This window comes from Entelurus aequoreus, linkage group LG09 (genome assembly GCF_033978785.1).
Source record: "Entelurus aequoreus isolate RoL-2023_Sb linkage group LG09, RoL_Eaeq_v1.1, whole genome shotgun sequence".
In the NCBI taxonomy this organism is placed as follows: Eukaryota; Metazoa; Chordata; class Actinopteri; order Syngnathiformes; family Syngnathidae; genus Entelurus; species Entelurus aequoreus.
In genome coordinates this window covers 14,813,822-14,832,339 of record NC_084739.1, presented here as the reverse complement: position 1 = coordinate 14,832,339, position 18,518 = coordinate 14,813,822, and the positions used below count along the sequence as shown (strand labels likewise).

At 39.0% G+C, this 18,518-nt stretch overlaps 1 protein-coding gene across 1 annotated transcript in view; it reads right to left on the bottom strand.

The window, feature by feature from the left end:
* Positions 1-1,883: 1,883 nt before the first annotated feature.
* The window catches only part of abcc2 (ATP-binding cassette, sub-family C (CFTR/MRP), member 2), a 38,491-nt gene continuing 21,856 nt past the window's right edge, over positions 1,884-18,518 (bottom strand). Inside the window, exons 19-32 of the mRNA XM_062058137.1 lie at positions 18,089-18,272; positions 14,244-14,379; positions 14,080-14,182; positions 13,772-13,991; positions 13,525-13,679; positions 13,291-13,446; positions 9,922-10,121; positions 9,720-9,846; positions 9,533-9,634; positions 7,009-7,152; positions 6,782-6,940; positions 6,543-6,709; positions 4,713-4,907; positions 1,884-3,586 (exon numbers count right to left, since the gene is read on the bottom strand). Coding sequence (XP_061914121.1) covers positions 3,457-3,586; positions 4,713-4,907; positions 6,543-6,709; positions 6,782-6,940; positions 7,009-7,152; positions 9,533-9,634; positions 9,720-9,846; positions 9,922-10,121; positions 13,291-13,446; positions 13,525-13,679; positions 13,772-13,991; positions 14,080-14,182; positions 14,244-14,379; positions 18,089-18,272 — 2,178 coding nt within the window. The 3' untranslated portion in view covers positions 1,884-3,456. The remainder of the gene's footprint in view (positions 3,587-4,712; positions 4,908-6,542; positions 6,710-6,781; positions 6,941-7,008; positions 7,153-9,532; positions 9,635-9,719; positions 9,847-9,921; positions 10,122-13,290; positions 13,447-13,524; positions 13,680-13,771; positions 13,992-14,079; positions 14,183-14,243; positions 14,380-18,088; positions 18,273-18,518) is intronic.

Here is an 18,518-nt window from a genome sequence, read left to right as displayed (position 1 = left end):
ACTATTAGTGGACCAGCAGCACGCACAATCATGTGTGCTTACGGACTGTATCCCTTGCAGACTGTATTGATATATAATGATATATAATGTAGGAACCAGAATATTAATAACAGAAAGAAACAACCCTTTTGTGTGAATGAGTGTGAATGGGTGTAAATGAGGGTGGGAGGTTTTTTGGGTTGGTGCACTAATTGTAAGTGTATCTTGTGTTTTTTATGTTGATTTAATTTTTAAAAAAAAAAAATAATAAAATCGATACCGATAATAAAAAAACGATACCGATAATGTCCGATATTACATTTTAAAGCATTTGTCGGCATCTCTACTATCTACCTCTAACAACCAAAAACGCTGTGAAAACTCTTCGAACTTAAAGTATTTACAAAGTACAAAGAAGAACCATGATAAACATTCTGAAATGATTTCATCCATCCATTCAGATAATCCAGATAATCTTACTTATCTCACCATATGAAATATAACTTACTTCACCAATTATTATATATTTATTTATTTATTTGTTTTGTTATTACTTATGGAGTATATTGTGAATAAATTGAGAACAGGAAGTGAACAAAAGTTTTAGCAACTGCTATGTAAAGGAAAAGGGGGAGGATTAAATAAGATCTGCTTCTTCCTACTCCTTTTCGAACATGTTGAAAAGAGAAACTGGAAATTGTGATGTATCATGTTGAATGCATGCATGTTCGAAATAAACACAAACTCAACTCAACTATGATGCTATGTTTCAAATTTGGTTTATTTATGGAACTTATGTGAGCCTTTGGCTTTACATTTTGTTACATATATACTGTATATATTTTGCATTCTATTTTAGTTACTTTATTGAGTTTACAACCCCCTGGCGCTGTTTTGTACTATGTTTTTGTACTATTTCTGTACTTGTTTTGATTATTATTATTTCTTGATTGTATGTAAATGTTGCATATTATAAATGAAGGTTTATGAAATATAATTTAAAAAAAACATGAGATAGGATAGACCAGAGGTGTCAAAGTCGCTTTCACCGAGGGCCACATCGCAGTTATGTTTGGCCCCAGAGGGCTGCTTCTAACAGTGAATACTATTATTACACAATTGTTTTATGCATTTGATTAGTAGAATTTTTAAAAACTAAAATGTAAAAAAAAAAACTGGTAAATTGCAATAATTTCACCTGAAAATGTAGTGTATATTACTATAAATGGAAAAACAGTACTGCTGTTTTTATGGTTAAAAAAAAATAAAATAAAAATAAAAATAAAAAGGCAGCTCAGTTGCCAGAATTTTACTGTAAAATTTGCATTTGTTTTTTTTTACTGTAAATTCTTTTTTTTTAAATACAATTTTACAGTAAAATGTTGGCACCTGAGCTTCCAGGTTGTTGTTTTTTATTTATTTTTTACCGCAAATCAACAACTGTAGCTTTTTCGGTGTATTACTGTAAATGCCAAAACGACACCACAGTTTATTACATTAAAAAAAGTACTGGGTTTTTTTTTCATTCAGAGAAAAATGCCATAAAAACCACAGTAAATTTCACAATTTTACCATAAAATCTATTGCTACTTTTACATTGCACAATTTGATGGATAACTCACTTTGAAATCAATATTATTAGTATTTATTTCTATTTAAAAGATGGTTTGAATGTTTGATAATATATATTTGCATAATTAGACAATATTTACATTAACATAATTACATAAAGTTGTACATGTATATTTTTTTCTCCCAAAATAGAAAGAAATAATACATTTAGTAAGAAATGTTACAGTACTTTATTTATACATATTATTTCCAGGCTTTCGAGGCCCAAATAACCCCCGGGCCTTGAGTTTGACACCTGTAGGATAGACTTTATTCATCACACAACGGGTAAATTACAGTGCAGGTACAAAAAGTCCACAAAAAATGGGTAAAAAACAGAGGAAAACGAAAGTAAAACATCAAAGAATACAATGAACATACAATCCATTAAAAGTGCACAGAACTGATGCAACCAGTTGCCACTTCAGCGGCGCCATTTCTACATACAGCTACAAAAGTACAACACAACAACAAAAAGAGCAATAAATAATACATATTGCACACATATGATTGCACCATGCATAGACAAACAACAAAACAAAAACAAAATGTTTGTGGTGCTCCACGACATCGCCTTGAACAGGAGCACACCCAACAAAGCAACCAAGAGAGCTAACTTCGTCAAAGGCTGCCCCTTAGCTCTCGGCCAATGTCCAGTCCACGGGGATGAGCGAGAACTCGTTCGATACATTCTCGTTCAGCCAGGGCTCCGTGACTCTTGTCGCTCCCGACGCTCAGCACGAGCTCCGCAGACCCAGCTCTTCCGGTCTCTCCACACGAACTCCGGTGTGGCAGAGAGCCAGCTGCTTGTCTCCGGTGCAAACATGGCCATGGTCATAAGGCTCCTTGTAGGCAGATCCAAAAGTTCACAAAAAAAGTCATAAAAATGGCACCCCTTTTTGAAGGGTACCAAGGGGGCCCATAATCAAAAGGCAAACAAAAAAAACATGAAAACAAGAGGGAAACATCAAGAAGTCAAAAGGGGATACACAAGAGCAAAGAGCTCCTGCAAATAGCAGCCAGTGGCGCCATCTTTCAACATTCACTGTTAACATTCCATTACTGCGATCAATTAATTCAACAACTGATTAAATATCTGCAAAAAATATTTAATCAGGAAACAGGCAGAGATATACAATATTTGTTGGTCCTCTGATCAGTTCTCATACAGTAAGTACATTGCCTTCTTCAACTTAAAGATTAGTTTAGTTTAGTTAGTTTAGTTTATTATTTCTTCGGTCAGTGGTCAACAAAATAAACAAACAGTTTTACATAAACAAACAGTTGTACATTCATAAATTGAAAATGTTGCAGACCGAAAGGGTTTAGGCTGAAGTTGAACACTTATTGCACTTATAAACAATGTGAAATAGAAGATGAACTTCCAAAAACTATGAAATTTCCTTTGCACAACATATTATAAATACACCTTTTACACAACATAAACACTGTTCAATTATATACACAGTAAAGGCATGTGAAATATCCTTGTACACGTGTTAGCTAAATGATATACTATATACAAAGAATTATACTAAGATTCATATCGTACTGTAATTATGTGTATTTATGAAGTATTTTGACTATTATGCAACAAATAATTAAATGCATATACTCCTTGTCCTAATTGGGTTGTGGGAATTTTTGAGTGAAAGCAGGTTATAATCATGTCCTACAAAGTCATGCGAGATTTAAACAACCCCGCAGCATTTGAGAAAAATATTTATTCAAATTTGTATACTGTATATACAAACATTATTTACACATTACATGTGATTGTTTCTGCTTTAAATACAAACAAGTACATCCACGGACAAGACAACCTTTGGAATTATACATCAAAACATTTAAACAAAAACATACAAATCATAGACTTGTGATTTCTGCTTGTGTTATCCCAGCATCCTTGGCCATGGAATAGAAATGTCCTTGTTTTTCAAGCAGCCTACTCGGAGAATCAAACTCCACGATCCTTCCGGAATCAAGCACCATCACCCTGTGGAGGAAGAACACAAATAATCCGCCAACGATTTGTCTTATTAGTGCTTGGCTCTCACTGCCTAATACGGGCGTCGGCGAGCCGCATGCGGCTCTTTAGTGCCGCCCTAGTGGCTTTCTGGAGCATTTTAAAAAGAGGTTTGAAATTGAAAAAGATGAGGGAAAAATAATTGTTTCGTTTTAGTATGTTTTTTCTTTGAAGACAAACATGACACAAACCTTCCCAATTGTTAGAAAGCCCACTGTTTAGTATGTATGTGTGTATTCTTCACTGAGGAGAGTATTTGGTGAACATCTTTTTGTCCTACTAATTTCCGCAGGTTCTTGAACTCACCATAGTGTGGACTGTGACGCAACAGTTTGTTTACAGGTGAAATCTTCCACTCTTTCTTTGTCTCATTTTGTCCACCAAAAGTTTTACACTGTGCGTGAATGCACAAAGGTGCGCTTTGTTGATGTTATTGACTTGTTGGAGTGCTAATCAGGCATATTTGGTCAGTGCATGACTGCAAGCTAATCAATGCTAACATGCTATTTAGGCTAGCTGTGTGTACATAGTGCATCATTATGCCTCATTTGTAGCTATATTTGAGTTAATTTAATATCCTTTACTTTTATCCTCTTTGTATATAATTTATATTTGCACGTCTCATGACGCATTATCTGTATTTAATTTCAGATAGTTGTTTGTGTGCCATGTTGTTCCAGACCACAGCAAACATTACCTAGCTTGCCAAAGATTGTAATAAATCTATTAAAAGAAGACAGCCTGCCATTTCCTTTAACTCTAGGAGTTATCTCACCTTCTGAGTAGCCTCTGAATTACTAATGGTTTCTAATGTTGTAAAAATGTGTAAAATAAACATTAAATTTCAACATTTCTGTCAACGAAGATTTGCTTCAGCCTGCGACACATGGTCATTTTGATAGTAGGCTATTATAGCTAATATAGACACTTACGTCATGTGTTGCCTTCATTATAACACTTATACACGGCTTTTAATTTTTTGCGGCTCCAGACAGATTTGTTTTTTGTATTTTTGGTCCAATATGGCTCTTTCAATGTTTTGGGTTGCCGACCCCTGGCCTAAGAGAATGTGGGAGACAGCTACAGGGTCACCTACCTCGAGCTGTCCATGATGCTGTGCAGACGATGGGCGATGGTGAGGACGGTGCAGTGTGCAAACTCTTTGCGAATGGTCGTCTGGATCAGGTCATCCGTTTCCAGGTCTACAGCTGCCGTAGCCTCATCCAGAATTAATATGCGGGACTTCCTGAGCAGTGCACGGGCTAAACACAGCAACTGCCTCTGTCCAACGCTGCATGCGTGTTTAGATATGGCACACAAGTAGATGCTTGTTAGTAGGATAGAAAAACATGTTCTGTACTCTATCATATATTCTAAACATGTGCTAATCACCTTGACTTATGATTTCAAAGCAAGTTATCCATCAATTTGTGCGTAAAAAAAACCATAATCTGCTGTAGTTCAACCCAAATGTTTTTGATTTGGTTCCTCCACACCAAACTCATCCAATGTATTATTTTCCAAAAATATTTTCGTGGTTATCCCTCCAGGGACAAATACTGACTTTTTTTGTCCTTTCAGTGAAGTTTTGCTGTATTTTTGGTCATTATTTTTGTTGTGTTACTCCATTGTACATGATTTTTCTGAAGAGGGTTTTTTTGTTGAGTTTCGAAATGTCCATGTCCAATTCTTTCACAGGTGTACGATAGTCAAGAGGACACAAAAGTCGTTAATTTTTCAAAAGGCAAAAAAATCATTTTGAATTATAATTTTTTTTCCTCCTTCCTTTGCCCAAATCACATAATCAATATAAGACAAAAATACCAAAAATGTAATGCTTTTTTAATCTTTTATTTTAAATCTTTGAAGGCCTTTTGATCAAATAATGTAACAGTTGTCAAATACCGTATTTTTCGGACTATAAGTCGCAGTTTTTTTTTATAGTTTGGCCGGGGGTGCGACTTATACTCAGGAGCGACTTATGCGTGAAATTATTAACACATTACCGTAAAATATCAAATAATATTATTTAGCTCATTCACGTAAGAGACTAGACGTATAAGATTTCATGGGATTTAGTGATTAGGAGTGACAGATTGTTTGGTAAACGTATAGCATGTTCTATATGTTATAGTTATTTGAATGACTCTTACCATAATATGTTACGTTAACATACCAGGCAAGTTCTCAGTTGGTTATTTATGCGTCATATAACGTACACTTATTCAGCCTGTTGTTCACTATTCTTTATTTATTTGAAATTGCCTTTCAAATGACTATTCTTGGTGTTGGGTTTTATCAAATAAATTTCCCCAAAAAATGCGACTTATACTCCAATGCGACTTAGTAGACATTTGCGTAACGCGAGTTGTTAATTTAAACCTGTGACAAAAAGCCTGAAAAAAAGTAAAACAAATATATGTTTAATCTAAAATGTTTTCACGCCTTTCAGAAATTAAGGAATTTTATGACCTGTTTGGCTTTTAGGATAATTAAAATCTAACGTCCCCAGAGGGTAAAAGGGATTAGGCAGCCCTCTGCAGCCCACAGCGCCCATCAAACTTGCCCACAAGTCTGTTCTCTCTCTTTTTTTAAAAATCTATCAAAAAATAAAAATGGTGAAATAATTATGCATTTTTGGAGTAGTTCTCGAATTAGTAGTAGTATTAGAAGATAATCTTGACTGTGCAGGACCATCACTTTTCTGCTAGTAGTTTTTCTTTTCTGCATATACACTCTATTTGCTAGGCTTATCTGTTAAATAGACAATCTAAAGTATGTTAATGGGCAGGACAATCCTTTGCTTTCTGTAAATGCGGCCTCCGTGAACAATTTAGTTGAATAGCCCTGAATGAAAGGGTCTAGCTCAACTCCTGTTTGATCAATCCAATGCTTAAAGCCTGCGGTATGCATTTTTCGGACCCACCTAAGGTTCTCTCCTCCTTCTGCAACCTCATGATGTAATCCCTCCTGCAGCCCTGCCACATACTCCTTAAGGTGGGAGAGCTGAAGCACTCTCCAGATGTCCTCATCGCTGACTCGGTCAAATGGATCGAGGTTCATCCTCAATGTTCCGGAGAACAACACAGGATCCTACGCCCACAGAGTTGGACAGGTCATATTTTGGAGCCGTGTTTGTGTTACGGTGGCTTAGTTTGTGTGTACCTGTGGTATAATGGTGAGCCTGTTTCTTAGGTCATGCAGGCCTATTTTGGATATGTCAACATTGTCGATGAGGATACGACCATCGGCAGCTTCAATGATTCGAAACAGACAGTTGGTCAAGCTGGATTTCCCAGCTCCTGTGCGGCCCACAATACCGATCTGCATGCAAAGGACATGGTCAGGTGATACAAATGCTAATGCAATGATGTTGGTGTATATACACAAACCTTCTCTGTGCTACCAATGTCACAGGAGATGCCATGTAGCACCAGGTCCAAACCCGGTCTGTAACGGACCTTGTAGTTTTCAAACACAAGTCTTCCTTCCTCAGGCCACTTCTCGGATGGCCGGGTTTCAGTCACCCACCTGGCCTGAAGATGTCATAATAATAAAGATGATACGGTGCTGAAGCAGACCGATTACACTGTTAGCAACCACTCTAACAGTAACTGTTAGAGTGTCCGCCCTGAGATCGGGAGGTTGTGAGTTCAAACCCCGGCCGAGTCATACCAAAGACTATAAAAATGGGACCCATTACCGCCCTGCTTGGCACTCAGCATCAAGGGTTGGAATTGGGGGTTATATCACCAAAAATGATTCCCGGGCGCAGCAACCGCTGCTGCCCACTGCTCCCCTCACCTCCCAGGGGGAGATCAAGGGTGATGGGTCAAATGCAGAGGACAAATTTCACCACACCTAGTGTGTGTGTGACTATCATTGGTACTTTAACTTTAACTTCATTAGTAGGCAAGTAGGTATTTTGAGAATATCATCATTTATGGTCCAAGAACAATCTACTGCCATCTGGCGGCTAAAGTGGATAGTGCACCCCCTCCAATTTGTCACGTTTCATGTGTCAAGTAAACCGTGACGGATGGGGCCATATGAATCCCCGTCCTATTGTCGGTACAACAAAGAGTAGGAAACTATCTTAAAGGGGTGATGTTTTTATAAAAACTACATTTGACGAAATGATGAGTGCTTTAATATTATGAGTACATGTGAATAAAATTAAGTATGCTATGTATCAATATCGGACTGTCTGATTGTGGCGGTCCACTCCCTGTATGATCAGTGTCAGAGCTTGGTCCGCATTGCTGGCAGTAAGGCGGACACGTTTCCAGTGAGGGTTGGACTCCGCCAAGGCTGCCCTTTGTCACCGATTCTGTTCATAACTTTTATGGACAGAATTTGTAGGCACAGTCAAGGTGTTGAGGGGATCTGGTTTGGTGGCTGCAGGATTAGGTCTCTGCTTTTTGCAGATGATGTGGTCCTGATGGCTTCATCTGGCCAGGATCTTCAGCTCTCACTGGATCGGTTCGCAGCTGAGTGTGAAGCGACTGGGATGAGAATCAGCACCTCCAAGTTCGAGTCCATGGTACTCGCCCGGAAAAGGGTGGAGTGCCATCTCCGGGTTGCGGAGGAGACCCTGCCCCAAGTGGAGGAGTTCAAGTACCTCGGAGTCTTGTTCACGAGTGAGGGAAGAGTGGATCGTGAGATCGACTGGCGGATCGGTGCGGCATCTTCAGTAATGCGGACGCTGTATCGATCCGTTGTGGTGAAGAAGGAGCTGAGCCGGAAGGCAAAGCTCTCAATTTACCGGTCGATCTACGTTCCCATCCTCACCTATGGTCATGAGCTTTGGGTTATGACCAAAAGGACAAGATCACGGGTACAAGCGGCCGAAATGAGTTTCCTCCGCCGGGTGGCGGGGCTCTCCCTTAGAGATAGGGTGAGAAGCTCTGCCATCCGGGGGGAGCTCAAAGTAAAGCCGCTGCTCCTCCACATCGAGAGGAGCCAGATGAGGTGGCTCGGTCATCTGGTCAGGATGCCACCCGAACGCCTCCCTAGGGAGGTGTTTAGGGCACGTCCGACCGGTAGGAGGCCACGGGGAAGACCCAGGACGCGTTGGGAAGACCGGCTGGCCTGGGAACGCCTCGGGATCCCCCGGGAAGTGCTGGACGAAGTGGCTGGGGAGAGGGAAGTCTGGGCTTCCCTGCGTAGGCTGCTGCCCCTGCGACCCGACCTCGGATAAGCGGAAGAAGATGGATGGATGGATGTATCAATATACTTAAACTGTCAAGTATCAAATGATTATGAATTGTATTGATGATTAAGAATCAGATTATCCGTCCTGTCTAATGAGATTAGATTAAATAGGGCAGGACTTTATAAGCGTTTGCTTCTTCCCGATCCTTATTAGACACACATTGTGTTTCTTTGTTTCTTTTGAATTTTTATTACAATATTACGATTGTTTTTTTGCTCTTTAATACTTTGTATTGGAGACGCTTAATTGTTTGAATTGTGTAGATGGTTTGTGTTGTGTTCCAAATAAATTGGTGAATTTAACTGAAATCACATTTTTTGTATGTCAATTTGTATTACTTTTTTTACTCTCACTGTATCAAATAAAAATTAAACTAGTGAATTTATAATGTATTTATTTAGTGGTTTAATAATCGTGCACACTAATAAGTGACCAATGATTTTGCACAAATCCATTTTAAATTGTCTTAAATATTTTGGTTTGACGTTTAGCACTTTGGACTGTAATTGTTCAACAATACAATTAATCATCAAAAATGCAACTTGTCTAATGATTGTGCAGTGTGTACAGTGTACTTGACCAAGGGTGGCTATACGGTTTGCTCACAACTTAATATTGAAATTGAAACTAATCACACACAAGAACACCAACATGTGTGTGTTACTTAATGACTTTGTTAATGTGCATTTATATTGACATACCTCATTATCAAGGACGCTGTATTCACTCACTCTCTCCACCGCGACAATATTGGTCTCCAGCTCTGAGGACATCCGAACAAGCCAGTTCAGGGTTTGCGTAACCTTCAAATCCCAGATTATGAAAAGAGTTGGTATCACAACGACTAATTTTCTTCATTATTACAGTGTGTGTGTAACAGGGACTGACATTGAGGGCGTAGGATATGGACAGGCCAACAAGGCCACTGTCTATAGTATCCCTGGAAATGACCGCTAGCAAAGCGGCAAAAAAGACCACTAGATTTCCCAGAAACTCCAAACGAATAGCCAGCCATCTGTAGACGGAAGAAAGGCGTTACCATTAAGCAGCAGCCATCAGAGTAATACATGGAGTCAGTTATCTGCCTGACCTGTTCGATACGATCCACGGGTAGACGGACTTTAGGTTCTCATCAATGGTGTTTTCATTGTGCTGGAGAAACCTTTCTTGATGGCCGTAAGCTCTTATCACAGACAGGCCAGACACCGTCTCGCCAAAGTGTGAATATATGGGAGAGCGAGACACCGAGTCAAGTCGACGCAGCTGTCTTGACGTCGCTACATAGAAACGCTGGGTGAAGACAGAGGACAAGAGTTATTCTATAAATGTTTTCCCTTAGAAACATGGTTTTTGGAAGTATTATCATGTCTGTCGAGACTGCCTGAGAGGGTATGAACTTTTTTTGGTGCTTTTGTGTAAGGGAATATCTATATCAAATTGTGGTGCAAACCTACAGGTTAAAAACAAATCAAGATTTACTGTAAACCCTAAACAGGCAATAAAGTTTAATACAATTAAAAAAAAAAAAAAGACAAAAAAATGATTAGACTGATGTTTAAATAAAAATGCATTTTATTTGTTTTTCAAGAAGAGTTGTGCATCATTTTAAGAGTGCTCCAACTTAAAGGGAAACTACACTATTTAAAATTGTATTTTACCTATCGTTCACAATCCTTACAAGAGACAAGAAGACAAAAGATTTTTTGGTTTTTTTACATTCTAACATGTAAAAATTGGCTTTGTTCTAGGTGGCTAGCAATGCAGCTAATGAGAGCAACCACTTCTACCTCAAAATCACTTAAAAAAATACATTAAAAAACCATCACCAATACTTATTTTACGTTCTGTAACCAAATAACCAAACTGTCACAACATTGTTATTGTAAGAGCGAACACAGAGGAACTATTTTTCTACCGTACTAACACATCGCCTTGCGATGGTATTAGCTGTGAGCTAGCTATGGCAAGAGAATAGCTAGCTTTTATGTCACCAGCTGAATCACGTTTGAGTTTGTAATGCACAACATAATGCAATAGGACACCAATCTGTACTAAATGAAAAACATGAACAATCCTATCACAGTATCTGTAAAGTATTAGCCCACATTTCATGTTTTGTTTGTTTCATCTTTAGCCAGACAGCGTATGTACTGTAGTTGTAATAACACGCATGATGTGCTGCATGTATTATGATCGATATTAAAGTGACTCCCACAATGGACAGTTGTTTGTTTGGTCCAGCTAGCCGGGGAATTTTTTTCAAGTTGACTTTGGATAAGCATGCCATGAATGTCAAAATAACATGGCTGCAAATTCAACATTAACAGCGTCAAAGTCACGCCGACCTCACTTTCTCGGCTTTTGTCTGCTCCAACGTTTCACCCTTCCTTTGTGCTCGCTTCTATAAGCAGCAGGTCATCCTCAGGATACTCAGCCTCAAAAAGATAAGGATCTGAATCCTCATTTGTCCAAAAAAAGTCATCTTCGTTGTCTGTTACCAAGTCTGCCATGATTAGAACACACTAGCGTTTGTATTCGGAAGTAGGAACACACATTTGTTGCTGGAAGTCGGAAGTGTGCTGCTATGAAACGGAAATAATTGCATAAATGACCAAAATGCGGTAAATATTGTACATATTACATATTGTTATGAACGCGTCTGTTATTAGATTATATATATAGACTTGCAGCGTGCATATTAAACGTAGATGGAGGATTTTGAAATTACTTTAGAGGGCTTTAGTGGTTCCCATTAGCCGCATCTTCCAAGCGTTTTTTTATCTTTAAAATCCCCTCCCAAAAAGACATATGTGTTCTTGTCTCTCATAATGATTGTGAACGATAGGCAAAATTCCATAAAAAGTGCAGTTCCCCTTTAAGAGTGTTTTGAGATAAGAGCTGTCACTCTACTAATTGTTAAGCTTGAGGTTGCAAGGCAAAATTTCACTTACAAGAATCCCCGGGCGTTTTTTAAAATTATTTAACCTTTATTTAACCAGTAAAAAATCCCATTGAGATTAAAAACCTCTCTTTCAAGTGTTATTAGTTGGTATAGCACAGGGTACGGCAACCCAAAATGTTGAAAGAGCCACATTGGACCAAAAATACAAAAACAAATCTGGCTGGAGCCGCAAAAAATTAAAAGCCATATTACATACAGATAGTGTGTCATGAGATATACATTTAATTAAGAGGACTTAAAGGAAACTAAATGACCTCAAATATACCTACAAATGAGGCATAATGATGCAATATGTACATATCGCTAGCCTAAATAGCATGTTAGCATCGATTAGCTTGCAGTCATGCAGTGACCAAATATGTCTGATTAGCACTCCACACAAGTCAATAACATCAACAAAACTCACCTTTGTGCACTCATGCACAACGTTAAAAGTGTGGTGGACAACATGAGACAGAAAAAGAAGTGGCATAAAACACGTCCTAGAAAGTCGGAGAAAGTTATACATGTAAACAAACTATACGGTGAGTTCAGGGACCGCCAAAATTAGTAGGACAAAACGGCGCTCGCCAAATACTCGAATCAGTGAAGCATGTTTAATACAAACAGTGTGATTTATAACAATTAGGGAGGTTTGTGTCATGTTTGTCCTCCTACAGAAACCATACTAAAACAAAAAAATAGATTTTTTTCCCCTCATCTTTTTCCATTCTTCATACATTTTTGAAAACTCTCCAGAGAGCCACTAGGGCGGCGCTAAAGAGCCGCATGCGGCTCTAGAGCCGCGGGTTGCCGACCCCCGGTATAGCAGATGTCACAGTGAACCCCGTAAGATCCGACCAAAACATCTGGTCTTACTCTCTAGCATTAGCTTATAGCCAGAGATGGACATAACTTGGTTTTTCCAACAATGGGAATGAAAAAAGTGAGTGTGAAGGACAGTGTTGAAAAGAAGTGGATGATATTAATTGAATAATAAAAAAATAAACCGCAAAAACATGACTGAAAGTGTCGACGCACTTTGGGCGTAGCACTGCGAGTCTGCACCATACTGAAGCAGAATGGGTCTAACGCCAGCTAAGACATGTATCCATTGAAATATGAAGAAGCTGCTGATGGTGTGTTTGACAGAGAAGCAGCTGGAAGGACATACCGTAGAAGTCCACTCTCCAAATACTGTACATTATTATTACATTGCTTCACAAAAGTATTGTAGTTGCTAGTGGTACATAATATTGTATTGTTTTTATACAAAATGTATTATCTAAAAGTGAGTTTTTATTTTTAAAAGGCATTAGATTGATTTCAATTCATTTTAACGGGAGACGTTGATTTTATATACAAGTATTTTGAGTTAAGATCACCATCACAGAACCAATTTGGCTCGTAAATTTAGTACTACTGTAAAAGGAAAAAAAAAACTGTGCCATGATGTAGGTTTCTATTACATTTTGTGGACTTGGATCCACCCATACAGTGAAATTCTATCCCTCCTACCTGTACAAAGAAGTACACCACAGTCAGAGGAATGATGATAACGGTGAAGAAAGGAGTAGCCAGACAGATGACAAAGAGTGTCCCCAGGACCCCCAACAGACACATGAGCCAAGAGCGGAACGACTGTGGGATGGCCTCATCGACAGTGAATATATCCTATTGGACAAAGGCAGAGGCAACAAAATAAAACGAAGTCCACGTTCTTTAATCACACGGCTGCAGAATAAGTCCAACCTTTGCAAAGCGGTTGACCACCCTTCCGATGGGCGTGGTGTCAAAGAACAGCATTGGAACACGCAGTACGTTGTTGAGCAGCCTGGAGTGCAGAATTCGAGACGCCTCAACTGAGGCATTGGCCATCAGCAGTGTACCAAGAAACACAAAGAGGCCTGCCACAAACAAACAGATGAGATTACACAACTCCCCGAAGAGTTAAGCAACTAATGATCATCCACCATAGAATAATAAAATGAACAGTTACCCTGAGCCACTCCCAGAGCTCCAAATACCCCCACCCTGGTGTCCCTCTTCGATGTAGGGTATGTCTTGTTGTAGTACTCCACTGCATCATTAGTCCAGTCACTCAGCCAAATATTCTGGCCGATGAATGCAATGTTCTGGATAAAGTACATCAGGAAGACCATGGTGGTATATCCCCAGCCCATAGCTCGCAGGTACTGGAGGTAGACTGAAAACTTCACCTGGAGAATAAAGACAAGAAATATGATTCCATGCTGTATTTGTTGAAATGAAACCGATAATTAAAAAAAGAACTAGAGCTGTAATTACCTGTCCTGTTTCCATAGTTTCCTTCTCAATGAGCCTTTGGCCTTTGTTTGTCTCACCTGCATGTTCAGATTTCCTCGTAGAGCTGTTTTTTCCAACTCTAAAACTAGAGAAGACCAGAGTACGGTAGTATCAGACACAAAATTCTGATGGTTCTGATCCAATACCTGCTGTTGCGCTGGCTCCGACGAATGCTGTTTTCTCTCTTCAGAGTCACTGTGACGGTGTCCTCTAGGGGGGAGTCAGGGTGGGTGTCATCTCCTTCAGGGATAATCTCCGTCTCCGCAACACTCTGGCCACGTTCTGGATAAAATGCACACTTCACTCATGAATTATTCCTAAATTCTTTTAACAATTTGTCTTTTTATAAGCCTTTCAGCTTCAAATTTTTACCAGCTATAAAACAATTAACTTTATAACTATCAGTAAGTAGCCACCTCAAATTTCAGCAACCATTTAGCTATACTTTCTCAAGGCACAATATTATAGACATTACATGTGGATATACTGTATCTTAGAGTAGTCAGTATGCAGCTTGTATAGCAGCATGGTTTTATTATCCGCTGAAAATGAATGCACATGTTGTTGTTTTTTACCATGAATTGATTTACGTGGACCCCGACTTAAACAAGTTGAAAAACTTATTCGGGTGTTACCATTTAGTGGTCAATTGTACGAAATATGTACTGTACTGTGCAATCTACTAATAAAAGTTTCAATCCATCAATCAATGGTCAAGCATGATGACGGTAGCGTCCTGCCCAGAAAAAAGTGTAATGCAAATATAATGGGGTGTAAAAGGCGCAAAATCCAAAGCAATATAAAACATACCTATTGATAAAAAGGCCATATAACAGCAGTAAATTCCAATTATTATGGGAATACAAACTAAAGGCCATTATTTTCTCTTGCAACATTAACAATTGTTATGTAGTAATAGTAATAGTACTATATTAATGAATTACCTTTAAGCACTCTTTATTATGCAGACAAAGTAAGACAACAATTTCAAAGGAATTGGCCAGAATGTCTTGAGATTATTTAATAATGATTGTGTGCCAAAATTGGTCTGGTATGGATTAAAATTTATTAGCATAGTACATATACGCTGTATACACTTTCATTAAAAAAAATGTAACCCAGCAGCAGTAGTAGCTTCGGTTCAGGTGACGGGTCATCACAAAGATTTTTAATACAATATTCCGCCCATATTCCGCCCTTAAAAAAACATCCCAAAAGCGCCAATAATACTCCATCTATATTTCGTGACTTGAATATTTACCAAGTATTGGCGATATTGTTATTATAAGTGAAAACGCAGACTAACTATTTTTAGCGGGGTCGTGATCATAGGGCGCTAACAGCTTGTGCTGGCTCTATTGACATCAGTGGCTGCAGAAATCAATACTAAAATTAATTCTAGATCATAAATAACGCCTCTCATCTGGATAGTAGAAGGATGAGGACATAATCTGACGAGTTGGTAAACTTTGGTATTCAAATTAGAGCCAAAAATGGCGAGAAACACACAAAATGATGGTTGGTCTGCGCTTGGTTCCACCTCCCTTTTTTCTTCCTCTGAATGGGAATATATGAACATCCTAGCAGTCCGCATCCCAATGACAGCAGACATTGTACAGTAAGTGATGTTTTGATATGTTTGTTGGCTCTCATGAAGTCTGCTGTGAGTAGAAATCAGTGGTGATGTTAAAGAAAACCCGAACGTTGTGACGTGTTTTTGAAATTAATGCGCCACCGAATGCTTAAAATGAACAAAATACGTAAATATTACATGTTATTATGAATGTGCCTGTTACTACATTACAACTATACTTACATCATGTATATCAAAACTTGATGGAGGAGTTTGGATGTGTTTTTTAAGGGCTTTCTAGGCAAAATAGAGGCTCCAACATAAGCAGACTTTTGATCGCATTTATTTACTGTTCAGAATGCATAAAAAGAAAAGAAAAACATGTGTTCTTGTCTTACAGAAGGATTGTGAATAATAGACAAAATCCCCTAAAAAATGCAGTTCCCCTTTAAATGTGTTTTTCATTATAGTCTTCTTTCATTTATCGCTGTTAATTGAGTCCGTGACCTCGATAAATGAATTTTCCGCGACTCAATAATCCATCCATCCAGCCATTTTCTACCGCTTGTCCCTTTTGGGGTCGCGGGGGGTGCTGGAGCCTATCTCAGCTGCATTCGGGCGGAAGGCGGGGTACACCCTGGACAAGTCGCCACCTCATCGCAGGGCCAACACAGATAGATAGACAACATTCACACTCACATTCACACACTAGGGCCAATTTAGTGTTGCCAATCAACCTATCCCCAGGTGCATGTCTTTGGAGGAGGGAGGAAGCCGGAGTACCCGGAGGGAACCCACGCAGTCACGGGGAGAACATGCAAACTCCACACAGAAAGATCCCGAGCCCGGGATTGAACTCAGGACTACTCAGAACCTTCGTATTGTGAGGCACATGCACTAACCCCTGTGCCACCGTGCTGCCCGCTACTCAATAATTATAAATAAAATATTTTCATAGTAAGAGCATAAAAACAGTTTAGGACCTTCTAAATATGCTGTTCAACATTATGAGAGCCCACTAGACATGAAATACCAGCCTTTAGTCAACTTTATACTCTTTTTATCCAATATAGTAATGCTGCCTGAGTCTGAGCCAATCAGTGGCTTACTGAACAGCGTGCTCTGATTTGTTTGGTCTACTGTAGTGGTCAACACTACTCCATAAATTATAATTATTAGTTTATTTAGCCATTTTCATTCTTGAAAATGCTTAAGTTAGGTCCAAAAAATTGTGGAATGTTTAAAAAAATGTTGCTTTTTTTTTTAATCCGCGATTTTGTGAAGCCACAATATTTGAAGCACAATGTGGCGTGGGATGACTGTATTGAAAATGTTTTTCATTTGTAGATTCTGCAATTTGCCTCACCTTAAACAAATGGCTGCCTGTGTTGCCAGTGAGCCCTAACTAACTGCATAAACCTCCTCTAATGTCTATACCAGGGGTGGGGAACCCATGGCTCTCGAGCCAGATGTGGCTCTTTCGATGACTGCATCTGGCTCTCAGATAAATCTTAGCTGACATTGCTTAACACGATAAGTAATGAATAATTCAGCTGGTAATCACACTGTTAAAAATAACGTTCAAAATATAAAACATTCTCATGCATTTTAATCCATCCATCCGTTTTTTACCGCACCTGTTCAAGAAGTCGCATTAATGGTAAGAAGTATTTTATTTATTATTGGTTAGCTTCAGAATAACAATGTTATTAAAAGAACAAGAGACTTATTATACTCTAAAAATGTTGGTCTTACTTAAAAATGCACGCATCTAGGTGTATTCAGTGTTAAAAAATATTATATGGCTCTCACGGAAATACATTTTAAAATATTTGGCTTTCATGGCTCTCTCAGCCAAAAAGGTTCCCGACCCCTGGTCTATACTGTAGCAAATATTCAACTACAGTCATACTTGCCAACCCTCCCGATTTTCCCGGGAGACTCCCGAATTTCTCCCGATTTCCACCCGGACAACAATATTGGGGGCGTGCCTTAAAGGCACTGCCTTTAGCGTCTTCTACAGCCTGTCGTTACGTCTGCTTTTCCTCCATACAAAGAACGGCCCAGTCACATAATATATGCGGCTTTTACACACACAGAAGTGAATGCAATTCATACTTGATCAACAGCCATACAGGTCACACTGAGGGTGGACATATAAACAACTTTAACACTGTTACAAATATGCGCCACACTGTGAACCCACACCAAACAAGAATGACAAACACATTTTGGGAGAACATCCGCACCGTAACACAACATAAACACAATAGAACTAATACCCAGAACCCCTTGCAGCACTAACTCTTCCGGGGCGCTACAATATACACCCCCCCCCCCCAATCTCCCGAATTCGGGATACAGGTAGATACAGGTAGTATCTGAAGACGAACACTGTAAGAAGAAAGACTGAATTACCTCTCTCAGGCTTGGCAGCATTGTTTTGTTCTTTGGCATATGTGTCTAAAAACTCCGAAAAGGCTCCTTTGGTAGCACGGAGGCTGTTGTAGGATCCAACCTCGGAAACCACTCCATTGACCAAGACAACAATTTCATCCACATGAGGCAGGAAGCTCACTCCGTGAGTCACCAGGATACGTGTCTGCATAAACAAAAACACATTGGACTTGAGGAGCGGAAGCACAGTGAAACTGACTGCACAAACAGAAAATGCAGTATATACTGTTGTTTGTGTCTCGCCTTTTAGCTTTTACTTTCTTATTAGGTATTAACTCCATTACATTGCAACATGTATGCTCCTCCTGTGTGTGTCACTGCAGTCATTGTAAAATATTATATCAACCTGCAAGGTTTACAGTTCATTTGAGGTGAAATATATTTGATTGTG